The sequence below is a fragment of the Cariama cristata genome, unplaced genomic scaffold (genome assembly GCF_000690535.1).
Source record: "Cariama cristata isolate BGI_N322 unplaced genomic scaffold, ASM69053v1 scaffold8579, whole genome shotgun sequence".
Taxonomy (NCBI): domain Eukaryota; kingdom Metazoa; phylum Chordata; class Aves; order Cariamiformes; family Cariamidae; genus Cariama; species Cariama cristata.
Window position 1 is genome coordinate 27,568 of NW_009634005.1, and position 20,177 is coordinate 47,744.

The window sequence follows — 20,177 nt, forward strand, 5'->3', positions numbered from 1 at the left end:
GAATTATCCAATTAGCCACGACAATGTCTTCTATTTTCCTTCTTTTGGGGTATTTAAAAGATGTGTAGATGTGGCACTTAGGGATGTTTAGTGGGACTTGGGAGTGTTAGGCTTATAATAGGACTCAATGATCTTAAAGGTCTTTCCCACCCTAAATGATTCTATGAAGTTCAGGGTTTGATCTTGGTTTTGATCCTATTTTGAAGTGGGTTGCATTGTGGAGGTGAGAACATCCAGATATTTCAAACGTAATTGCAATAGGCCAACCTACAGAATTATTCATGGGCAGACTCTGAACTGGTATGCATTGCTCTAGCTCTGTTAAAAACAAAAGTGGATTGAGATGCCTCTGTTTTCCTTTTTACGGACATGACCACGGAATTCTATAAGGACAGCCAGTCCTCAAGTTGAGGGCCCTCTCAGATCCTCTGCACAACTTTTATTAACTATGCATTATAAATTTACTAGCATCCATTTAGATGCAAAAGCTTTGACTTGAACTTTGAGGCAAGAGAGAGCATTCTCATGGAATCTGGAAAAAAAATAAAATTCCTAACTTCTTGTATCAATATATAGACAGCTGTAGAGTGATAATATGAGCATGTACTTGCAATTTCAATTTGTCAGGATTTGATGGCTTGAAGTGAAAGTATGCCAAATGATGCTCTGGTGATTTACAATCCAGCATGCTTACAAAATGCAAATAACTCAGAAGCCTATAGTGCAGTCCGTTTTGAAGCAGCTGGTTTCTCTGTTTCACATGCCATCCCAATGGTCTTTAGGTAATATAACCTAATGCAAATGACTTGATGAAAATATAAAAGTATAAAAAGGATATGAAACAGTGCAAACAAACACCTTCTGGCAGTCAGTGTTCTACTGTTTGGGGATAGATATGAATGCAGATCAGATGGTAACATTTGTAGCCTTCCCAACATCAAAAACCTGTGTTATAGAGAAAATAGAGTATTTATGTGTGTCTGTGTACCATGAATTTATGCTTCTACATATATATGAAATTAAGCTGTTTAAACTTAATTTAATGAGCACTGGGATGTGTATGTGTAAAGGAGACAATCAGCTTAATGTAATGTCCTTGCCATACGTCTGTATCTTTTTCTCATGCTTTGTCAATAAACGTATATTATTTATCTTTTCTACTTACATGACAGATTTGAGTTTGAAAGTACTTTCTGTTTATATAGAGTATGTCAGATTCAATAGAATTCTATATTTACTTTGAGAAGAGTATAAGTTTCATTATCTGTTACAGAGTGTCTATTATCCCTGACCTGCCTTTTCCATTATAGGCATATTTTAAAGGGCAGTGTGTTCTGTGCAATGACCTGTATTGACTTCAGTAGGCTTTAGATTAGGTACAGAATGAACAAGGTCTCATCTTCTCTCTAATTTCCATATATAAATAATGTAGGGCCTGTGTTATGCATGATAGCAATTGAGAATGTTGTTTTTGTTTAGCTGATAAGAAAGGGCTGGGTAAGAAAGAGGTAGGCTGGCAAAGATAGGAGTTAGTCAGGTTTCTTAAATAGTTTCTGCAGTTGCTGCAGATTGGTGGTTATGTAGAATGCCATTTCTCTTAAGGAAGGTGAGATTTGATGGTTATAGCTCTTATTCTGACCCTGTTCACTTACTTCTAGAGGTTAAACTTCTTAGTTGGCAGCCATCTTGACCAGAGTTTACCACCCTCTTCTAGTTAGTTATGCCTTAGAGAATAGATGTTCACATTAATTGAGTTTGTTAGGAAAAAAGGAAAGAAAACTAACCTTGTCTACTTGAAAACCATTTTCGTTTATAGTAGTGGTCAAAATTATGACACTTACCTCCTCCTTATCACTTTATTTTTTGGTTGTAATTGTTTAATTGACTTTTTTTTTTTTTTTCCCCAGACCCTGGAACAGAGCGAACTTGTGCAGAAAATATCTGTGAACATAACTGTACCAACCTGAAAGAAGGAGGCTTTATCTGTTCCTGTAGGCCAGGGTACAAGGCCAGTGAAACTAACCGAAACTCCTGTGATGGTATTTTCGATCTTCTAAACATCTTCTCACTGATAAGTGTTCAGTGACCTGTCACTTCATCATGTGACTACCCATTTTTGCATTGTAACAGGATTTTTATACATTTAGCAGACACTTCCTAAAATGTTTTGCTGCTGAATCATGTTTTCTAACATGCAGGCCTCATTCAACAAAGAACTGACTCCACAGTTCAGACTTGTTTTAAGCTTTTGGTGGCTGTAGGGTATCTTTTTGCTTTACTGTGTATAGGTTTTGTCATATGTTTTGCAATCTGAGGGACAGAAATTTGCTGGGTTTTTTTTTTTCCTTATTGAAAGAAAACTTACTGAAGGTTATACTGTCCTTCTGCTCTGCTTCAGAACAGACCTGCAGTAACAGTCTATTGTGCTGTGTTTTTGTCCTGGTTATAGGCAGATAAAATATGGTGAGGAGTCTACCCAAAGGCATTTGGTTTATGGTCATGCAGTATAGTACCTTCACAGTTGCCATCTCAGTATGTTTTGACGAGAACACTTCTGTTTGTTGCTCCCAGCTCTTGTGGACAATTTGTGTAGTTTTATTAAACATGATCCAAGGCTACCCCTCCTTTAAAAAAAACTGTTTCTGATGATTAGGTACCTTTGCTTCTGCATTTTAAGAAGACTTTGCTCTTGCAAAGTAGTCATGCTTCGTCTTTTGTCTTTCCTTGGTGACTTAACACAAAAATACATGGTTAAAAATGTCTTTCTGAGAAACAATCTGATAAGCAGGAGCAATGCAATTATTCGCAGTCTGTAGTTAAGAGATGTTGAACAGTAGATGAGTGATGAGGAGTTCTGTTAGATAACAGATGCTGATGTTAAAGATCACTTACTAGGTCACTGATCTTTTAGAGTATGTGGGGAAGGGGCAAACCTACTACCTCATGGAGTAAAGGTGATCAGCATGTGGAAGAAAGAGATTAAGGTCTAGGAATTTTTTCTCTACTTATGTCTAGATATCAATGAGTGTGAGATCTTTGGAACATGCACCCAAGACTGCAAGAATTCCAAAGGAAGCTATGAATGTTTCTGTGCAGATGGCTTCAGGTCTGTGGGTGATCAACAAGGGAAACAGTGCGCAGCTAATGGTATGTTAACTTCTAGCACAATTGATTGCTACCTGTAAAGAGCAAGTGGAGTATACCAACTTAATGAATATAATCGTCTCTTTTTTTAGGAAGGGGATAATGAAAACCAAACTTTATTCTGTGACACAGTATTATCTGTGTATTCCACCCATTCCATAATCAGGGATAGAAGTGCTCATCTCTGCTTCCAATTGTAAACATTAAAAATAATGTCTTGATTCGGATGCCTGCCTTCCTTTCTCCTGAAATTTTCTGCAAATGGAAACCTGCTTATCCTATGGTTGTCATCAGAAGGAAATTAATATTGCCTAGTCCTGAAGTTTAGATTTTCTCAACAAAGTCATGCATCAGAAGAAAGTTGCATTAAACTGATATAAATCAAAGGCAGTTTGATGACAGATTGCCATTCATTGTTCATGGACTGGTGCACACAAACAGAAGAGCTTTGGCCAATGTTTAATGTCAGACATTATTTTTCATAATACCTCAGTGCAGTGACTACAGTGTGTGACAGTTATTGAATAGGTAGAGGGTTGATTCAGAAAATAATAATAATAGAATAGTAATAATAGAAAGATGAAGTAAATAGAAAAAAGTGACAATGCAGCAATATTATATAAAAGACAGAAACGATGTTGTATTTAGAAAAGTACTTACACTTTAACAACTTTAAGAGATAGATGATAGAAATGTGGTATGCCTAGTCAAATAGTAAAATCTTCAGAACAGAATGCCTGTGACCAAATCTGGGTGCTGCTGGAGGTTTTGAAACCTAAAAATTATTTTAATATGACAAATGATACAAGAAAATGAGGTCTCCAGATTTCCAGTCCAGGGACCTAATTCAGGAAATATTTACTGTTGAGCATGGGACTGGAAATACAAAAGGGCATTTGCACCTGAGCTTCTTCCTGGCTCCCTCTTTATGTGCCTGTGTCAGAAATTTAGTTCTTTGAAACCCTTCTTCATAGGCTTTATTCAGGAGACATCTAGACATCCAAAATTTTCAAGGCTAAATGACAGAAAGTAACATGATTGTAGCTGATAACATCATGGAATCTGTTGTGCCTGAAGTTCTACTTCTATATATGCCCAGGACTCTGCCACTTTTTGTAGTACAAGCTTACGGCACTCATCAATGAAGGCTTCCTTTGCCTGTGTCTGCTGCAGACCTGATCAGTAGGCATTTTCAGAACACACATAAAATATTAGGTCCCCTTTTTCCTGTAATAGCATATATGTTGGAAATGCTGTCAATTTCTGAATTGTATGTTCATTGGAGAACAGTCACTTGCCTTATTCTCCCATAGTTGGGCCTGACGTAGAGGGAAAGGGATTGTGTTCAAATGAACACTTCATAGGAGAATGAGCATTATCAGTTGGAAAAGGCACTGGTAAATCACATTTTCCTTTCCCAGCTGAATGCCTTGTCATTTCTCATTGGCTCTGTGAAGATGTGATTAATGTAGGAGAACTTCTTCTCTGGAAGAAGGCCTAGGATTTAAGTCCATGACTCCCAACTGGACTTTGACCTTAGCAAAAGGGCTGAACAATTAAATTTTCTCACCAGCAAAATCAGCCAGGTGGGACTGATACTCCCTGTAGTCAAGTTACTGGAGTATTGAGGCTAACACCAAATTAACCTGTGGGTAGGAAAACATTCATTTGAATATGGAGACATTAGGACTTAAAGATTTTTCAGGTAGAACAACTCAGACAGGTTGTGGCTCAAGGTATTTGGTACTTTCAAAATTGTTTCCTGTGCTTTGAGGGGGGGAGCTGAACCACATAATGTATGGTGGCGTTCTGTTTTAGAGATGTGAGACAGTGATATGCCAACACTGTAATATTTAGGATTTTTTAAGGAATTATCCCTTAATGATTACTGCTGCACAAAATCTATGGTAGAAAGGATAATATTGTCCTCAGCAGTAAGCATTTCCAGAGTTTTTAATGAATTTTGCAAAGCCAAGAAGTTTGAATAGCTCTGAAGCTTTAGAAGTGGCTCTGTGTTCCTTCTGCTTCTTAAGCAGACAGAACTTTGTAAAAACCACAGTTTAGTTCTAACTAGAAGTGACTTTCAGTGAAAACCACAGTTCTAACTAGAAGTGACTTTCATTTGTTTCTTGTAAAATGAGAAATACATGAAAGTAAAATTCATTATTGTTTCCCAGGTAATCCTCCATTATTACTGCTGCCAGATAATGTGCGGATTCGAAGATACAATATCTCATCAGAACAGTACTCTGACTATATTGATAACCAGGAGCGCATCCAAGCTCTGGATTATGATTGGGACCCTGAAGGGATAGGGCTGAGTGAGTATTTGTAGAACATTAATACTCAACCATGCAATGGTTGGTTTAAAAAGATGCATTTCTGCAGCATAGGTATTTAATTTACGCTGGAATCAAAACCAAATTAGATTAACTGGCCAGGTCTTGGTTGAATGTGTCCCTCCCCTTTACTCATTCTTCAGCATCAGCGTGGTTCCTTTTAATGCTTTAATTTAGTTTAGCTAGGTTTTGTTCTGTTTTTCCTTCTGTTTTGGTGTAAGTTCAGCTGTGGAATTGTGACTCTCTAGGATTATGCAGTAGTAGAGGATTGCTATAAATGAACCTCTTCCTTCTTCTGCCTCTGCCAGTCCCCAAGCCTGTCTCAAGTCTTGCAAGAACTAATCCTAATACTAAGCAGGAAGAACTAATCCTAAGACTAAGCAGTAAGGTCCAGTAGATCCCTATATTAGCTTATATCTTTGCCTCTTATCGGCTTCCCTGCTTTTGCCTTTTTCACAGGGCCACTGTCCTGGACAATAGTTGCTCCTTAGGGTCATGAGAGTCTAAATTACTCTCAAAATCATGTGCAAAGGCTTCAGAGCTGACATCCTTTACTCTTGAAAAATGTGATACGTATTTCTTGATAATCTAGATCGAGATGATTTTAGATGTGCATCTTACCTATGACGAATGACTTAAAAATTTACATGCTAACACAATGTAATTTAATTGAACAGACAGCTCTGTGTTATTCATAAATAAATGAGTCTGGTATCTTCACATACGAGCCTCAGAAAGATTACAGTTTTCCAGAAATATGGAATAACTAGACATTAAAAATTGTCTTTGTCATCTTTTTTTGAAGGTATTGTGTACTTCAGCATTCTGGGACAGGGTTCTGAATTTGGAGCCATCAAACGTGCTTATCTGCCCACATTTGACAGCAGTAGGAACAATCCTACAAAGGAAGTCGACTTGAATCTCAAATACATAGTCAATCCTGATGGGTTAGCTGTTGACTGGGTCGGGAGGTAAGTGCACTGAGAAGCTAGAAACATGCTGTACACTGAATGTGTTAAGGGTCTGATCAGGCAGTGCAAAATCTACTTTTTTCTTCCTTATGAACTGTCTCTGAAGATATCTAGTCTCAAGGTAGTTCAGAAGAATATAGTAAGCTCTGTTTGCCCAGACAGCAGGTTAATAGGTCAAATGCATGTTGCTGACTGCATCACGTATTCTCTGAGGAAGCTTGCATTACTTCACAACTGGCAGATCAGTTGTGCACCAGTAAAGTGATAATACACTGGCCTTCATGTCAGATGGATTCTTCTTCAAGGACTGAGGTAAGCTCCAAGGAACAAGCTCTGCTATTGGAAGGAGACCTCCCCAATCCATAATGGAATTTGTCTTTTATCTTTGCTTCTTTCTTAACAGGCTTGTATTATGTGAGCTAATCCCAAAGCAGAAGCAGCTCTGAAGTATAAATATATGTTTTTTCTCAGGAAATGATTACATTTTTGTAATTGTGTCTCAGAGTTTTTTCTCCCTCTTGTCGGCTGTGGTTTAGGCTAAAACATGGCAATTTTTAAGCTTAATCCTAGAAATAATGAGATCACTGCTTGTTTTCCTTTCCTTTGAGAAGAGCTGGGAGAAAGTTGGGCATGACTCTTGGGACTCTGATGTCAATGGTGTAATTTCTTATTTGCAAAGTAACTGTTAAAGGATGTGGTGGACAGGCGTAGCTGTACTTCATTTGGTATAATGTTGAGAGGATCCTGATGTTTGTAGATAGACATGATGCAATGTAGTCAGGATTCTATTTGAAGCTGAATGGACAGAGGTTATAGAGAAAAGTCAATCTTCTTAACAGCGTTGACGAATTTTGGATGTTCCTGGCAATGTAATCAGTAGGGTGAAGGAGGAGGATGTTAAGATCATAGTAAAGCATGATGTTTCTGGAAAGCTGAAAAATGAAAGGAAGAATGTAGCTATCAGCTTCCCCTCTTGCACGTGGTTATCAGCTAAGTGGATGAATACTTTACCTTTTATGTCCTCAATCAAAATATGATGGGAAGATGCTTGAGCTCTGGATTGCGGCTAGGTAGCACTTCACTCTGAATTGTGTTTCTGGCAAGGGATATATATATTTTTTTTCCTCCTAATGGTTAAAAAAGCTATTGTATGAGTAAGCAAAGATTGCAAAAAGACCTATTCCAGTTTGTGGCCTGATATGTAGCTTTCATTACCTAGACTCTTTGTATTAGATGATGTATGCTATGTAAGGTGTTGTGTCCTATGAAATAGTTACGGAGTTTCTCATGCACTGTATCATCCTGATTTCTATCTAGAGCATGATAAAGCCAGTCTGACTGACTGAAGTGATCCACTAGCCTGAAAAATTGTGCCAGTCATGATGGAAAAAAAGAAGTGGAAAACGATATCTTTCCTTCCAGCAGTTTTTAAATATGAGATAGATGTATTAAGGTCTGGGCTAGCCTTCAGGTTCTTTTGTTGTTGGCTTTGTGAACTGCATGCCATCCAAAAACCCAAATGTGTCTGAGGGCAGAAGTGAGCGCCTGAATTTCTATTCACAAATCTATATGGTTATGAGAGCAAGGATAAAGGATATGTATCACCAGCATCCTGGTGAGGCTAGCATCTTCAGTGCTTCAAGCATAGTGTTACACTGATTCCAGAACAATGTTGAAACGTATTTAAAAAAAACCTAACATATTTAAGTGTCTGCACTTTATATAAAAACTGATACACATAATTTGAGACACTTAGTCCTGCCCATCTGCAAAATAGGAATTACAGTATTTTCTCACATTCCCAAGCCAATTATGAGATAATTTATTCCATGAGAAGGCACTGTGTGATTAGTGAGTGCATAATAATGAGTATATTTACTATCTAAGATCAAAAAAATAGTAAAGGCATGATGATAAAGATAAGAAAAATTCAAGGAAGAGTAGACTGAGTGCCTTGTTTGTAAGGACTAAAAGCATTTGTGTCTGATGTGGTAACAATTTATTCTTTAACATCTTTGTTAGAAGACAAAAGTCTAGAGAGGACCTATGGACTAATAAACTGAGTATCTTCAGAGTTGCTGTATAAATTACATGGTAAATAAATTTTTATTGGTAATGAACTTCATTGTCTCCTGGAAAACTGAATCTTTAAAGATGCTTATTAGCCACCTCTGGTGCTTAAAAGTAACGGTGAAAGTTCTCAGTAGCCCTTTAATGAAGATTATTTGGCAGGGAACAGAGGCAGCTGCAGAAGCTTTGTCAGAGGAGAAAACTAGTGAGCTCTGATAGATCACATTTGCTAAACTCACCTATACTTAGGGTCTGTATGTTCCAGACTGAAAAAGTTCAGATGTAATCAATGCAGCTTCATTATATTAATTTTGTTTGGGTTTGGTATAACTTTTCTTCTTAAAATATTTTTTTTATTCCTTTCCGAAGTATAAACTATTTACTTTTGGAATGTTTTGTGTTTCATGTAATTCAGACATCTTTACTGGACTGATGCAGGGACTAATCGCATAGAGGTGGCAAAATTAGATGGACGGTACAGAAAATGGCTTATCTTTTCTCTGCTGGATCAACCAGCAGCTATTGCTGTCAATCCAAAACGTGGGTAAGTACAGGACTTCCCAGAATTGTTTTCATTGCTATTCAATACCAAAACCCCCTGCAATGGTAAACTTTACAGGAAAGACTAAGGGAATGCTTTCTGGAGTTTCCCTTTACTAATGTTAGGAAATTTATGTACGTGGGAAAGTATTTTAGGACTAGATTTCATATTGGTGCTTGTGTTGGTGTCAACACCAGATAGGTCAAATAAAAATCTCCTTTCTACAGTATTGTGTGCCCACTGAATTTCTCTGTTGTTGCTGAAATAGGGAAATAGATGGGAATGTCTCTTTACCAACTCCAGGCGATACAGGCATAGCCTCCTTCACAGTGGAAAGCAATGTAAGTGCACTGGTACATTCAACAGCTGTGCTTGCTACCTCTTGTATTATGTGATGGATCACCAGATAGTGCGGTATGTGCTTCTCTCAGCTGGAGTAAAGCAGCACAGCTCCCTGAAGTCACCTGGGCTCTGCAGCTTTATTGTGACCGATGGATATTCAGTGTTCGTAGTAATTTTTCTTCCACTGAGAATGAGAAACTGTCATTAAAACCACTCTCTCTCCAAATCAGGACACAAGATGCAAACGTTCTTCTTTCGGTATTTATCTTCTGTACTTGAAACAAGCTTGTTCAATGAACTCTCTGTGACTTTCCCAACTACATCTGCAAAACATAGGTTGCTGAACAGCTTTATGTTCCACAACTGACCTTTTCCATGAAACTCCAAAGGATAATCATGGTGACAAAATTCTGAACCATATTAAATTCTGGTTCTGTCCTTTCAGGCTCATGTATTGGACTGACTGGGGAAGGCAGCCCAAGATTGAATGTGCCTGGATGGATGGACAACAAAGACAAACTCTGGTCTCTGAAGACCTTGGCTGGCCAACAGGTCTTTCTATTGATTATTTGAACAATGATAGGATCTATTGGAGTGATTCTAAAGAAAATATTATTGAATCCATGAGACCTGATGGGACAGACAGAAACATAGTATTACACGGAGGTAAGGACTTATTATGCAATTAATATAATAGTGACCAAGATGTATGCTAACAAGTACTTAGGCTTCACAAGTGGGGCTAGATTCAGGAGCTGTTCAAAGAATAAGTCTTGGTAGTGTTTTCTTCTCCTTTATAGAGTGATAAATGGCACACCAGGTTCAGAGGTCACGGTGCCTGGTAACTAGATTCCCTGAGGGTGATTTACATGACCCAAATAGGGGACAATGTGGAAAATTGGATTCTTGCATTTTTATGTATATTATTAAGCAGTCTGCAGGTGCAGTGACATGAAGTGGTCAGGGACATGAGGATATGTATATATAGCTGCAAATGTCTTAAAATGAAAGGATTAGATGATATATTTAAGCTGAAGAACAGCAGTTTTATCACTCCTGCTAGAAATTTGCTTGCTGAGTCTGTTGTTTGGTTCCTTTGAGAAATAGGCAGTCCATACAGCCTTGATGTCTTTGAAGGCCATTTATATTGGATAGCTAAAGAACGAGGAGAAGTCTGGAAGAAAGATAAATTTGGAAGTGGAGAAAAAGTGAAAGTGCTGACTGTAAATCCGTGGCTTACTCAAGTGCGCATCTATCACCAGCACAGATACAATCAGTCAGGTAGGTAATCAGCATCCCATGAGCCATTCCTTGCTATGAGATCAAAGTTGGTATTGATGTCTTTAAGGAGCTCATTAATCTTCTGATAATGCATCTGTCAGCAAGTGATAATATTAATTTCTGGAAATCTACAAATGGAATAGAGGCTGGCAAGTATTTTCTGCACACCCAAAGTGAAATCAGCAATGGAATCATTGCTCTTTACAGACTCTTAGTTCAAAGTTATGACCCTGTCCTTTCTCTTCTTCCCTTTCATCATGGAGTTGTCATAGAGGTGGCCGTCACACTGAATTTATCCTGATAACATGCAAAATGCTGGCCATTTAATGCTGCCTCCAAGGGGCAATGTTTCAGCTATGACATGTCCACAGTAATCACAGGGGAGGATGTCCAGAGAAACATCCAACATACTCCTCTTCAAAGGTGTTTTAGCTTTCAGAATCAGAAAGCTCCATGTTGCTTGGAGGTGTTCAGTTTCTTCTTGGTGCTATGCTGGCTCCCAACAGCCATGATCTCTCCCTTAAGAATGTAAGAAAAGGCAGAGAGAAGGTTTTGATATAAATGTGGTATTTGGGCATCAGTTGTTTAAAAAAATGGATCTAGAGTTGTTTAGATATTTGGTGTGTTATATTGATAAGATACAGTACTGACTATGGAATTGCTCTGCCTTACCTGAGGAATATGCTTTTATCTGCATATTTAAACTGCCTTTATCACTTTTTTTTTTTTTTTTTTTTTCAGTGCCTAAACCTTGTAAAGATGTCTGCAGCCACCTCTGTTTGCTGAGACCAGGAGGGTACACCTGCACTTGTCCTCAAGGGGCTCGATTCATAGAAGGCAGCAGCACAGAGTGTGATGCAGGTAGAATAATTTGTAAAACTGGAAATGAAAGCAAAGGGAACTTTGCTTTAAGAATGCAAATGCATTACTGAATTAAAAATATGGAGGGATGGTCTAACTGATATAATAGATGTTGGTAAGTCAGGACATCTGGCTTATTCTCAACCATCAATGATTTGTGATCACCTTGTGCATTTAATTTAATCTCTTTGCATGCCATTTGTAAAATGTATATAGATATATCCCTCCAACCAGTGCAGACCCAGTGCAGACCCAGCTGCAAAATTGCTCACAGTTTCTGATTTTTGCTGTGAAATTCCAAAATATTTTATTTCCATTTTTTCCAAATGCATTGATTTCAGAACTAGAGAATTTCTGACAAATTATCATTTACAATTATGTTTACAATTCTGTACAAGGTATTGTTTGATCAGTATAATAGAATACAATAGAAATAAGCACTAGAATTTAGTGCTTGGTTGTTGCATTGCAGTAGAGCCCCCACAGTGCTTCCAGGAGCACCAATAAAATAGAATTGCTCAGCCTTTCCTGAGAAGAAAGAGCATACCACTGCAGGATTTCTATTTCTCTAGCTGAGAGTCTGCATTCTTAGCTTACAGTCATGTGGGTGGTAGCCAGATGTCCTTGTACTTGTCCTTGCAACATATATCTGATAAATTATGCTTTATAACATTATGTCTGGCATCTTCTCTATGGTTAATCTTCTCTGAATTCTCTTCTTTTTGCATTAAAACAGAAAATGTCATAATTTTTTGTACTGCCTTACCGCTAAATTACATTTTCTTAATAATTGCTAATGCTCTTTCCTATTGCCACATGATGTGAGCTGCAGAAAGAGGAGCTAGCAATATGATGTAATAGTGAATGGAAGTGTGCAATAGATGTTTGAATTAGAGATCAATAATACTGTTGATGGCGTTTGGTATTTGCTGTTTATTGCTCTGAGGAGACTGCATTTGTTGTTCTTTCCTGAAACTGATTTATATAAAATGTCCAGGAATTAAGAAAACTGCACTTGACCTTATTTGGAGGAAAAGGAGGAGACAGCAAATAAGATATACAATACTGTCTCCATTTTTGTCCTTCAGTTTTTATCTTGACTTTAAGCAAATATTTTTTAGCCAGTGAACTGTGACTGCCATAACTAACGTACTGACCAAACATAGGTTTTTTATATACATTTGGTTTATTTGGTCCTTTCCCCATATTGCAGCTACTGGGAAACACAGCCTGTAAGACCTCTGCATTTCCCCTTTTTGTATCCCATTTATAAAACGGAGTTTTACCTATAAGCAACATTGTAGCAACAGACTTCCTCTACCTCTGTCCAATAAAAAAAAAAAATGGCAAAAGTATTAGGATCTAACTTAATAGTGTAATACAGATTGTCAAACTCCATCCTTAATGTATAGCCTATTATGATGTCTAAGATCCAGAGCTTCTCCGATGTGAACTACACTTTTCTGACAACATATCCTGAGCTCTTACTGAAGGCTAGTACAACTTTTCACTTTTTTTTTTTTTTAACTTAACTCAGCATTAGAATAACATCAGAATCCTTATAACTCTCTGTGTGGTCTAGCTCAGCCAGCACTGCCACTTGGACATCTCAGGGCTTCTGGAGTGTGGCTGAGACACTGGCATGATGAAGAGCAGACTACCTGGTACCAAGCTGTCAGCCTTCTGTACTGACAGAAAACTGAGGACTTTGGGTTTCTCTCTTGTTCTCACTGTCAGGATGTATGAGAGTTTAGAGGGCCCTCCTGTATGCACATTTCCATCCACTGCTTTTTGTCATAAGTAAATGCATCACAATCTGGCCCTCTCTGTGCAACTTCCAGCTGATTGGATGGAAGGGTCTGGGCAAAGGAGATAAAGTATTGCTGCTTTCTGAATGGAGAGGTTCGAAGGGTGGTGGTGGGCTGCATTTCAAGGGCAAAAGAAATTGATGGGACATACAGCTTTTGAGTTGTCCATGCCTACTTTGATTAAGTCGTTATTTTCCAAGAACAGGTTTTACTTGAATTAAATTAAGCTAATTTGGCAGAAAAATAAATATAAGGGCAACAAACGCATGTGCTATTAAAAGCGAAGCTTCTGAAAAGTAGCCTGTGAGTTTGCATATGCAAGTTCTGTACAGATAAATAAAATGCTCTGTCATAGTATTTCTTTTGTTGAAGACGTCTTGATAACACATATGTGGCTTTCAAATTTTGCAGCTATTGAATCTCCTCCCACAATGCCACCAGCATGCAGGTGCATGTATGGAGGAACATGCTATATAGATGAAAGCAGTCTTCCGAAATGCAAGTAAGTCAGTATGTTGTTAGGGTAGTCCTGGGTCAGATTGTGCTGATTTAGTCTCACAAAACAATGAAACTCTTTGAAATGTGTTGGTAATGCTTCAGAAGATGTCGTACATCTGCAGTAGCATGTTTGTAACAATCACAGAAAAACACACATATGCACAAAAATATCAACAAACAAGCAATGCAAATGAATCACTTTGGGGAAAAAACCCCAAACAAACCAAAACAAAAAAAAAAACCCACAAAATCCAGAAAGGCAAACCTCTGAAGATTCTAGTAAAAGGGTATAGCAAAACCCTGTAACAATGAAGTAATGCTCAGGAAATGTAGCTTGGAACAGCCAGTAGGTGCCACCGATGCTTTGCTGAAACCAAAACTTTTGACCTCAGTGATTAGTTTTCTGACTCAGCACTTTTTATTTCCGCTTTTAATTCTATGAAGATAGCAGACATACTATATTTACAGTCAGTGAAATATATAATTACTGAGCATGGAGTTAAAATTTATGGCATGTAGATAAACATTACAGAATATAACAATAAAGCTGAGATCCCAGAGTTAATAAAAGCCATTCAGTCCACTGTCCTCCTTACATTTACAGGTGTTCTTATGGCTACACTGGGAATTATTGTGAAATTGGATTATCAAAGGGAGTGCCTCCTGGAACAAGTAAGCTTCAAGTATATATTACACTTGATATTTTGAGCTAAAGAATGTATAATACTTCACTGTGACGTTAAGAGTCAAGCTTATAATTCTTTGAGCTCTTTTTTACACTGAACTATGTTTGCTTGAATGTTTGCTTATTCTCCTGTCTTTGATAGCAGCAGTAGCAGTGTTGCTGACAGTCATACTAATCATAATAATTGGAGTGTTAGCAGTTGGAGGCTTTTTTAACTACAGACGAACAGGCTCCCTTTTACCAGCGCTTCCCAAACTACCAAGGTATGTTTTGAAGGCTTTCATAGCTGGAATGTTTGTGCACTGAAAATGTATGTTTCTTCCTAAATATTTCTGAAAATTCCAGTTTGTTTGCCCTGTGCCCATTCTGTTGGAATATGGGAAGTGCCGTGTTGCAGCAATTCCAGTGGATTTTTGATTGCAAGCAATATCATAGCTGATCATTATTTTGTAACAAAGGACTATTGTAAAACTCTTCTACATTCTAAATTAGCTTTTAAATAATGAGCAATATAGAAAACTGTTTACCAGATCTGGAACTGGAACTGGATATTCAGTTCAAAAAGATACAAAAGACCACAGTTGCATACATTTTAATTTTTTAATAAAACTTTGGCAGAAGATGATTCTGGCAAAGAGATCTTTTTAACTTTGAAAGGCTGAGCCCATCTGCAACACTGTATTCATCTGTTTAAATACAATATGGGGCATGTATAGTGAACTTCTGTCTGTTTCCAATGCTGGAGAAATCTGGGCTTTTTGTAGGTTCCTGCTCTCTTGTCATACTGCCCAGTAAAAATCAGCTTTGTGAAATATCATTCAAATATATTTAATGCTTTAAATCAAAGGAAGATGAAGAAAAATATTTGTAATTATTTTAAATTAATTAAAAAAGAAGTCAGAATATGATGCTTCAAAATTTTTTTAGCTTTAAGCAAATTATGTGTTTTTAAAGGCATAAAGCTGCATCTTCTTAGTCTTTGCACCAATGTCACAGAAGTAGCTCTTTAAATTTGTGTAATTAAGTCTTTGTAATCACTAATGTGGATGTGGATGTAGCTATAGCTGCTTCCTCAGTGGAGGATTACACTGAACTGATTAAGTTTATTTATGGCTTTATGTAGTTAAATTGGGGCAAAATTTCTGTGTAGATCAATCCTGCAGGACAAAGAGTTTGTAAGAGATCTCCAAGCTGCTCAGTGAAATTCCCTGTTTCTTGTTTTCTTGAATGGAAATTTTCTGCATTGTCAGACAGTGAACAAGTAGATATTTTAATGTACTGACTCACACTTTACTGTTCAGCAATATTTCTCACATAAGTTATGAGGCCATGCGAAATGGAGATGTCAGGTTTTTTTGTCTGTGAGGCTTGATTCACAGTTTTCATTTCTGCCATGAATATGCCTTAGTGCTGCCATTACTCAATCTCTCTTTAGACTGCTAACTCATACCTTTACAGCAGAGTTTACTCAAGCTATAGCTTAGCTGGTGCCCTTAACATGGGACTTGTCCATGTACAGGAATCATAACTACGATTTATGGATTTTTTAAAATTGAATCAGCTGGTGCCTATGAGGCCAAGTGCACATGGTGCACAACGCACCAGTTTTAGGCAAGAGTTTTACCATGTGCCAGCTCCAATGAGGACACACAAATGGAAGGATTATTTCAATGCTTCTGTCTTTCTTTAAGTTAGGCAAATTTGACAAAATGAACTCAAAGGTTAACTCTGCAGTGGATTTATAGTTGCACGTTTTGGGGGAGTTGCGTACTCAGATTTCTGTGTGTAAGGTCCTCTATGTGGCTACTCATGACTATCTTTCACTGCTCCTATTATTTTGAGCCTGACAGTGTTCTTTCAGCCCATTTCCAGTATTTCTCATGCAAATCCAATGGGCATTTGTGATTACTGTAAATCTGTATGCAGACTGAACATTTGCTTATATGAAAACACTATCCTGTAGATATCTTCATGTTTTGCATACATAAACACCTTTAGTACAGGTGTTGGAATTATATTCACAAATTTGTATACCATTTCAGCTGCATTTTTCTAAAATCAGTTTCAATGAATTTGAATAATTGAATGGATTCATGCATTTGTCTGTAAATCAACACTGAAGTAAGAGTAGTCAAAATGTAGGTAAATTTGGGGGAATTGTAATTCATTGAGTTCATTTGATGTCTACATGAGCACTCATAAAGATAGCTGAGATCATTCTGAATGGGCTAACTTAGGTTAAAAAAGCTGTTGAACCAGTGCAAGAATACTACTACTGGTGCCCTCGCCAGCTTGCTTGTAGCCAGGAAAAATTCCAAGTGATAATTATGCTTAGAAGAATAACTAGAAAAATCTATACTATAAGTTCTCTTTCTGTATAATCTGTGGGGTTTTCTTTGGTTGTGTTTTTTTGTTTTGTTTGTCTGTTGTTTTTATAGTTTAAGCAGTCTTGTAAAATCTACTGAAAATGGCAATGGAGTAACTTTCCGATCTGGAGCAGATGTGAGTATGGACATAGGAGTCTCTGGCTTTGGAGGAGACTCTGCTATAGACAGAGCAATGCAAATGGTAAGGTTTAGTTCTGAAATATTTTTTTTAATTGTCATATTTTAATGTATTTTTAAGCTGATAGAGGGAAATCTTTGATGTAAAAAAGATAGTGAGATGATAAATGTGTTCTAGAAGAAGAAGTGACCATTGATGATTTCTTGAAATAGATTTTTGTAAATTGAAGGCAAGGACAAATGTAGGTTGTTCTTCAAAATAATGTGACTTTTCTCAAGATTTATACGGTAGAAATTAAGTTGATTACCTCCTTTCCTATTTCAACATATTTATGGAATATACCGGGAATGAATAGGCAAATGAAAATATTGTAGCAAAGAATTTCTTGAGGACCCTTGTGTCCCATAAAACAGATTTCAAATCCAGACTGTACGTTAGAAACTTCACAGGTAAAACTCAGACCAAACCACAGGATACACTACTTTGCACAACAAATTATAAATGGGACAGTTTATTATTTTAGCAAGTTTAAGCAAATCACGTTTAATAGTTTTGGAAACATCATAAAGTACAACTCCATCCATGTTTTGTAATGCATATCTGAGAAATAGCACATCTTTGTGCTTCCTATACTGTATAGTTTTTCCATGGGAAAAATATTCCCCTGTTTACCACAAGAAGTACAATGTACAAAAGATTTTTACTTACAGGGAACAGATCACAGGTATGTTTGAGTAATAAGCACTTGCTGCAAAGTCTATGCTGGAAACTCCCTAAACTTTTAAAGTTAAAGGTAAATTACAGACTTAACTGACAGTAAATTAATATGAAATTAAACAGCTAGTGAAGATAAGCTCATAATATATGTATATGACCTTTTTCTACATGAAGAAACACACTCTTTGTCAAAACTAGGCAGCTTGTGTAATGAAACAACCATATGAACATTTCAATAAATACAGGGAAAATAGCTGTAGGCTTGAATATTACCTCAAATCTTTTTCATACGTGAAAAACTTTATGGTACTTTCCATTTTCTGAACTAATATTGACATACTGAAGTCCAGCTGATACAGTTTATACATTGCTAATAGCAGGTCTGGATACAGGCTATTTCTACTTAAGTGGCATTAATTCTCCCTGTGTATTCAGAGTATAAACAGAAAATTGTATAGTTCACTGGGAATTCAGAGGGTTTGGTTTATGGCAGTAAAGAATTGTGGGATGTGGCTCCTAAAATTTTAACATCACATATGCATGAGTAGATGTTAGAGGGTTATTTTTCAGTGTGGCTGTTCTCAGCCAAGCTAGGCTAATTTGAGGGAGCTGACAAGAGTTCACTGTATGGTAAAGAGCTATACTCTGATAGCACAAAGCGTGAATCCTTATGGCACGAAGCAGCAGCTTGTAGAAATGAGGTAGGTTTAAAGAACTAGCTGATGTACTATTCTCATGTTGTTCCTCAGTATTTCTGTGATGGGGCTGTGACATGGAGCAGGACAAGTAAGGCTGGAGTGGGGTTTTGCTTTCATTACCGTTCTACCTGTTGATAGCCCCGGGTGGCTATCCTTATGTGGCACTAAATACTTTCTTAAGAAATACTTAACTCAGCACCTTTGCCCACTTGCTGCGAGCACCGTAGCTGCAGCTCAGGGTTTGGCACAATATGTGTGAAGCAGCTGCTATCCACACAGTGGTCTTCATGCATGGCCAAAGTTTTGATTTATAATAACAGATATGCTAAAAACTGTGAAACATTTTATTTCTGACATAATTCATATGTTGTAACTAAGGGGATGTACTTATTGCTTTGTCTCAAAAAATACAATAATCTCCCTACTGGGACAAAATGAATGAATCCCCTGCTTTTATATGTCAGATAGTGCTTATTGGTTTGTATGTCATTTTGAAGTCTCTAAAATGAAATATTTATTTTGGGATTATGCTTCCTTTGATATCTCTTCCCTGTTGAAGGTGTGATTTTTGAGAGTCATCTTTCCTCATCATTAAATACTTTGAGTCAATTATTGAAATGTGGGGTTTTTTTTGTCAAGCTGGGAAATGGGGTAATATTGGAACAATCAATGGTCCGTGCTGCTAAGTTAGGGAGTAAAATAATGGATGGCAAACTATCATTATGATTTTAACGTTAGGTTGCTACATTTTGTCTGAACCTATGTGAAAGTAAACATGCATTATTCTCTGAGATGAAAAATTGGACTATAAATTAATTTCTAGGAGTATGGATGTGTTTATTGCACTGCAGTTGTTGTTTTGTTTTGTTTTGGTTTTTTCCTTCATAGAATGAAAACTTTGCAGTGGAGTCAGGGAAACAGCCAATCACATTTGAAAATCCAATGTATGCAACCAGAGATGGTGGAGCCACCACAGCCAGTGCAGTTACAATTGTTCGGCCAACACAGGTAAGAGAAACTTAGGCTTGGTTTTCACCTTTCATTTTCCTTTATGACCTTCTTTTCTTCTTTGCAGAATGTTGGTTTTCCTTCTTCTCCTACAGGTAGCAGCAGCTGGTAGTGAGGAAAATGAAAATTTTGAAAATCCTGTGTATGCCTCTGTGATATCTGCTAGTCCGCAGGAACCCCCTCAGAGTACAGATGCACCTCAGGTGGGACACAGAGATGCTCTAAGGCTGCCTTGTTTGTTTTGTGCTCCAAATCAGGGAAATTGAATTGTTAAGGATGCTGCAATGTAGTTTCAGTTCTCTTTAAATAATGCCATGGAGTTGGCACATAGTCTGCATCAAGGCCTACTAACTGAACTGTATGTACAAGATTTACAAGAGCTGGTCAGGAACAGTTTGGTAAGAGAAAAGCAGTGCAAGCACAGAATTCCCCAGGGCTCACAGTAAGGATCTATTTGGATTAAATCCCCTCCTGACCTACCCAGTTATTTTTGAAGTGAATAGATTGGAACAGAGAGTTTCCTTTCACTGTTGTGCTTCATTTTGAGGGCAGATACTACTCTGAAAATTGTAATGTAACTGCTGTAAATTGTCATTGCTCCTCAGCAGAAATGTTTATAACTAAGGCTTTTACTTCAGACTTTTAACAATTATTTGTAAACTCCTGATGAATTATACCTTGATAGAAGCAGCAGAGTGTGTGGGTTCCA

The 20,177-nt window shown here is 37.4% G+C and overlaps 1 protein-coding gene across 1 annotated transcript in view; it reads left to right on the forward strand.

Moving 5' to 3' along the window:
* The window catches only part of LRP2 (low density lipoprotein receptor-related protein 2), a gene marked incomplete at both ends in the record, with an annotated part of 43,828 nt that extends 24,157 nt beyond the window's left edge, over positions 1 to 19,671 (forward strand). Inside the window, 14 exons of the mRNA XM_009706994.1 lie at positions 1,908 to 2,039; positions 3,016 to 3,147; positions 5,322 to 5,465; positions 6,289 to 6,454; positions 8,940 to 9,068; positions 9,853 to 10,073; positions 10,509 to 10,688; positions 11,430 to 11,549; positions 13,769 to 13,859; positions 14,460 to 14,527; positions 14,686 to 14,803; positions 16,979 to 17,108; positions 19,349 to 19,468; positions 19,564 to 19,671. Coding sequence (XP_009705296.1) covers positions 1,908 to 2,039; positions 3,016 to 3,147; positions 5,322 to 5,465; positions 6,289 to 6,454; positions 8,940 to 9,068; positions 9,853 to 10,073; positions 10,509 to 10,688; positions 11,430 to 11,549; positions 13,769 to 13,859; positions 14,460 to 14,527; positions 14,686 to 14,803; positions 16,979 to 17,108; positions 19,349 to 19,468; positions 19,564 to 19,671 — 1,859 coding nt within the window. The remainder of the gene's footprint in view (positions 1 to 1,907; positions 2,040 to 3,015; positions 3,148 to 5,321; positions 5,466 to 6,288; positions 6,455 to 8,939; positions 9,069 to 9,852; positions 10,074 to 10,508; positions 10,689 to 11,429; positions 11,550 to 13,768; positions 13,860 to 14,459; positions 14,528 to 14,685; positions 14,804 to 16,978; positions 17,109 to 19,348; positions 19,469 to 19,563) is intronic.
* Between the last annotated feature and the right edge of the window lie 506 nt (positions 19,672 to 20,177).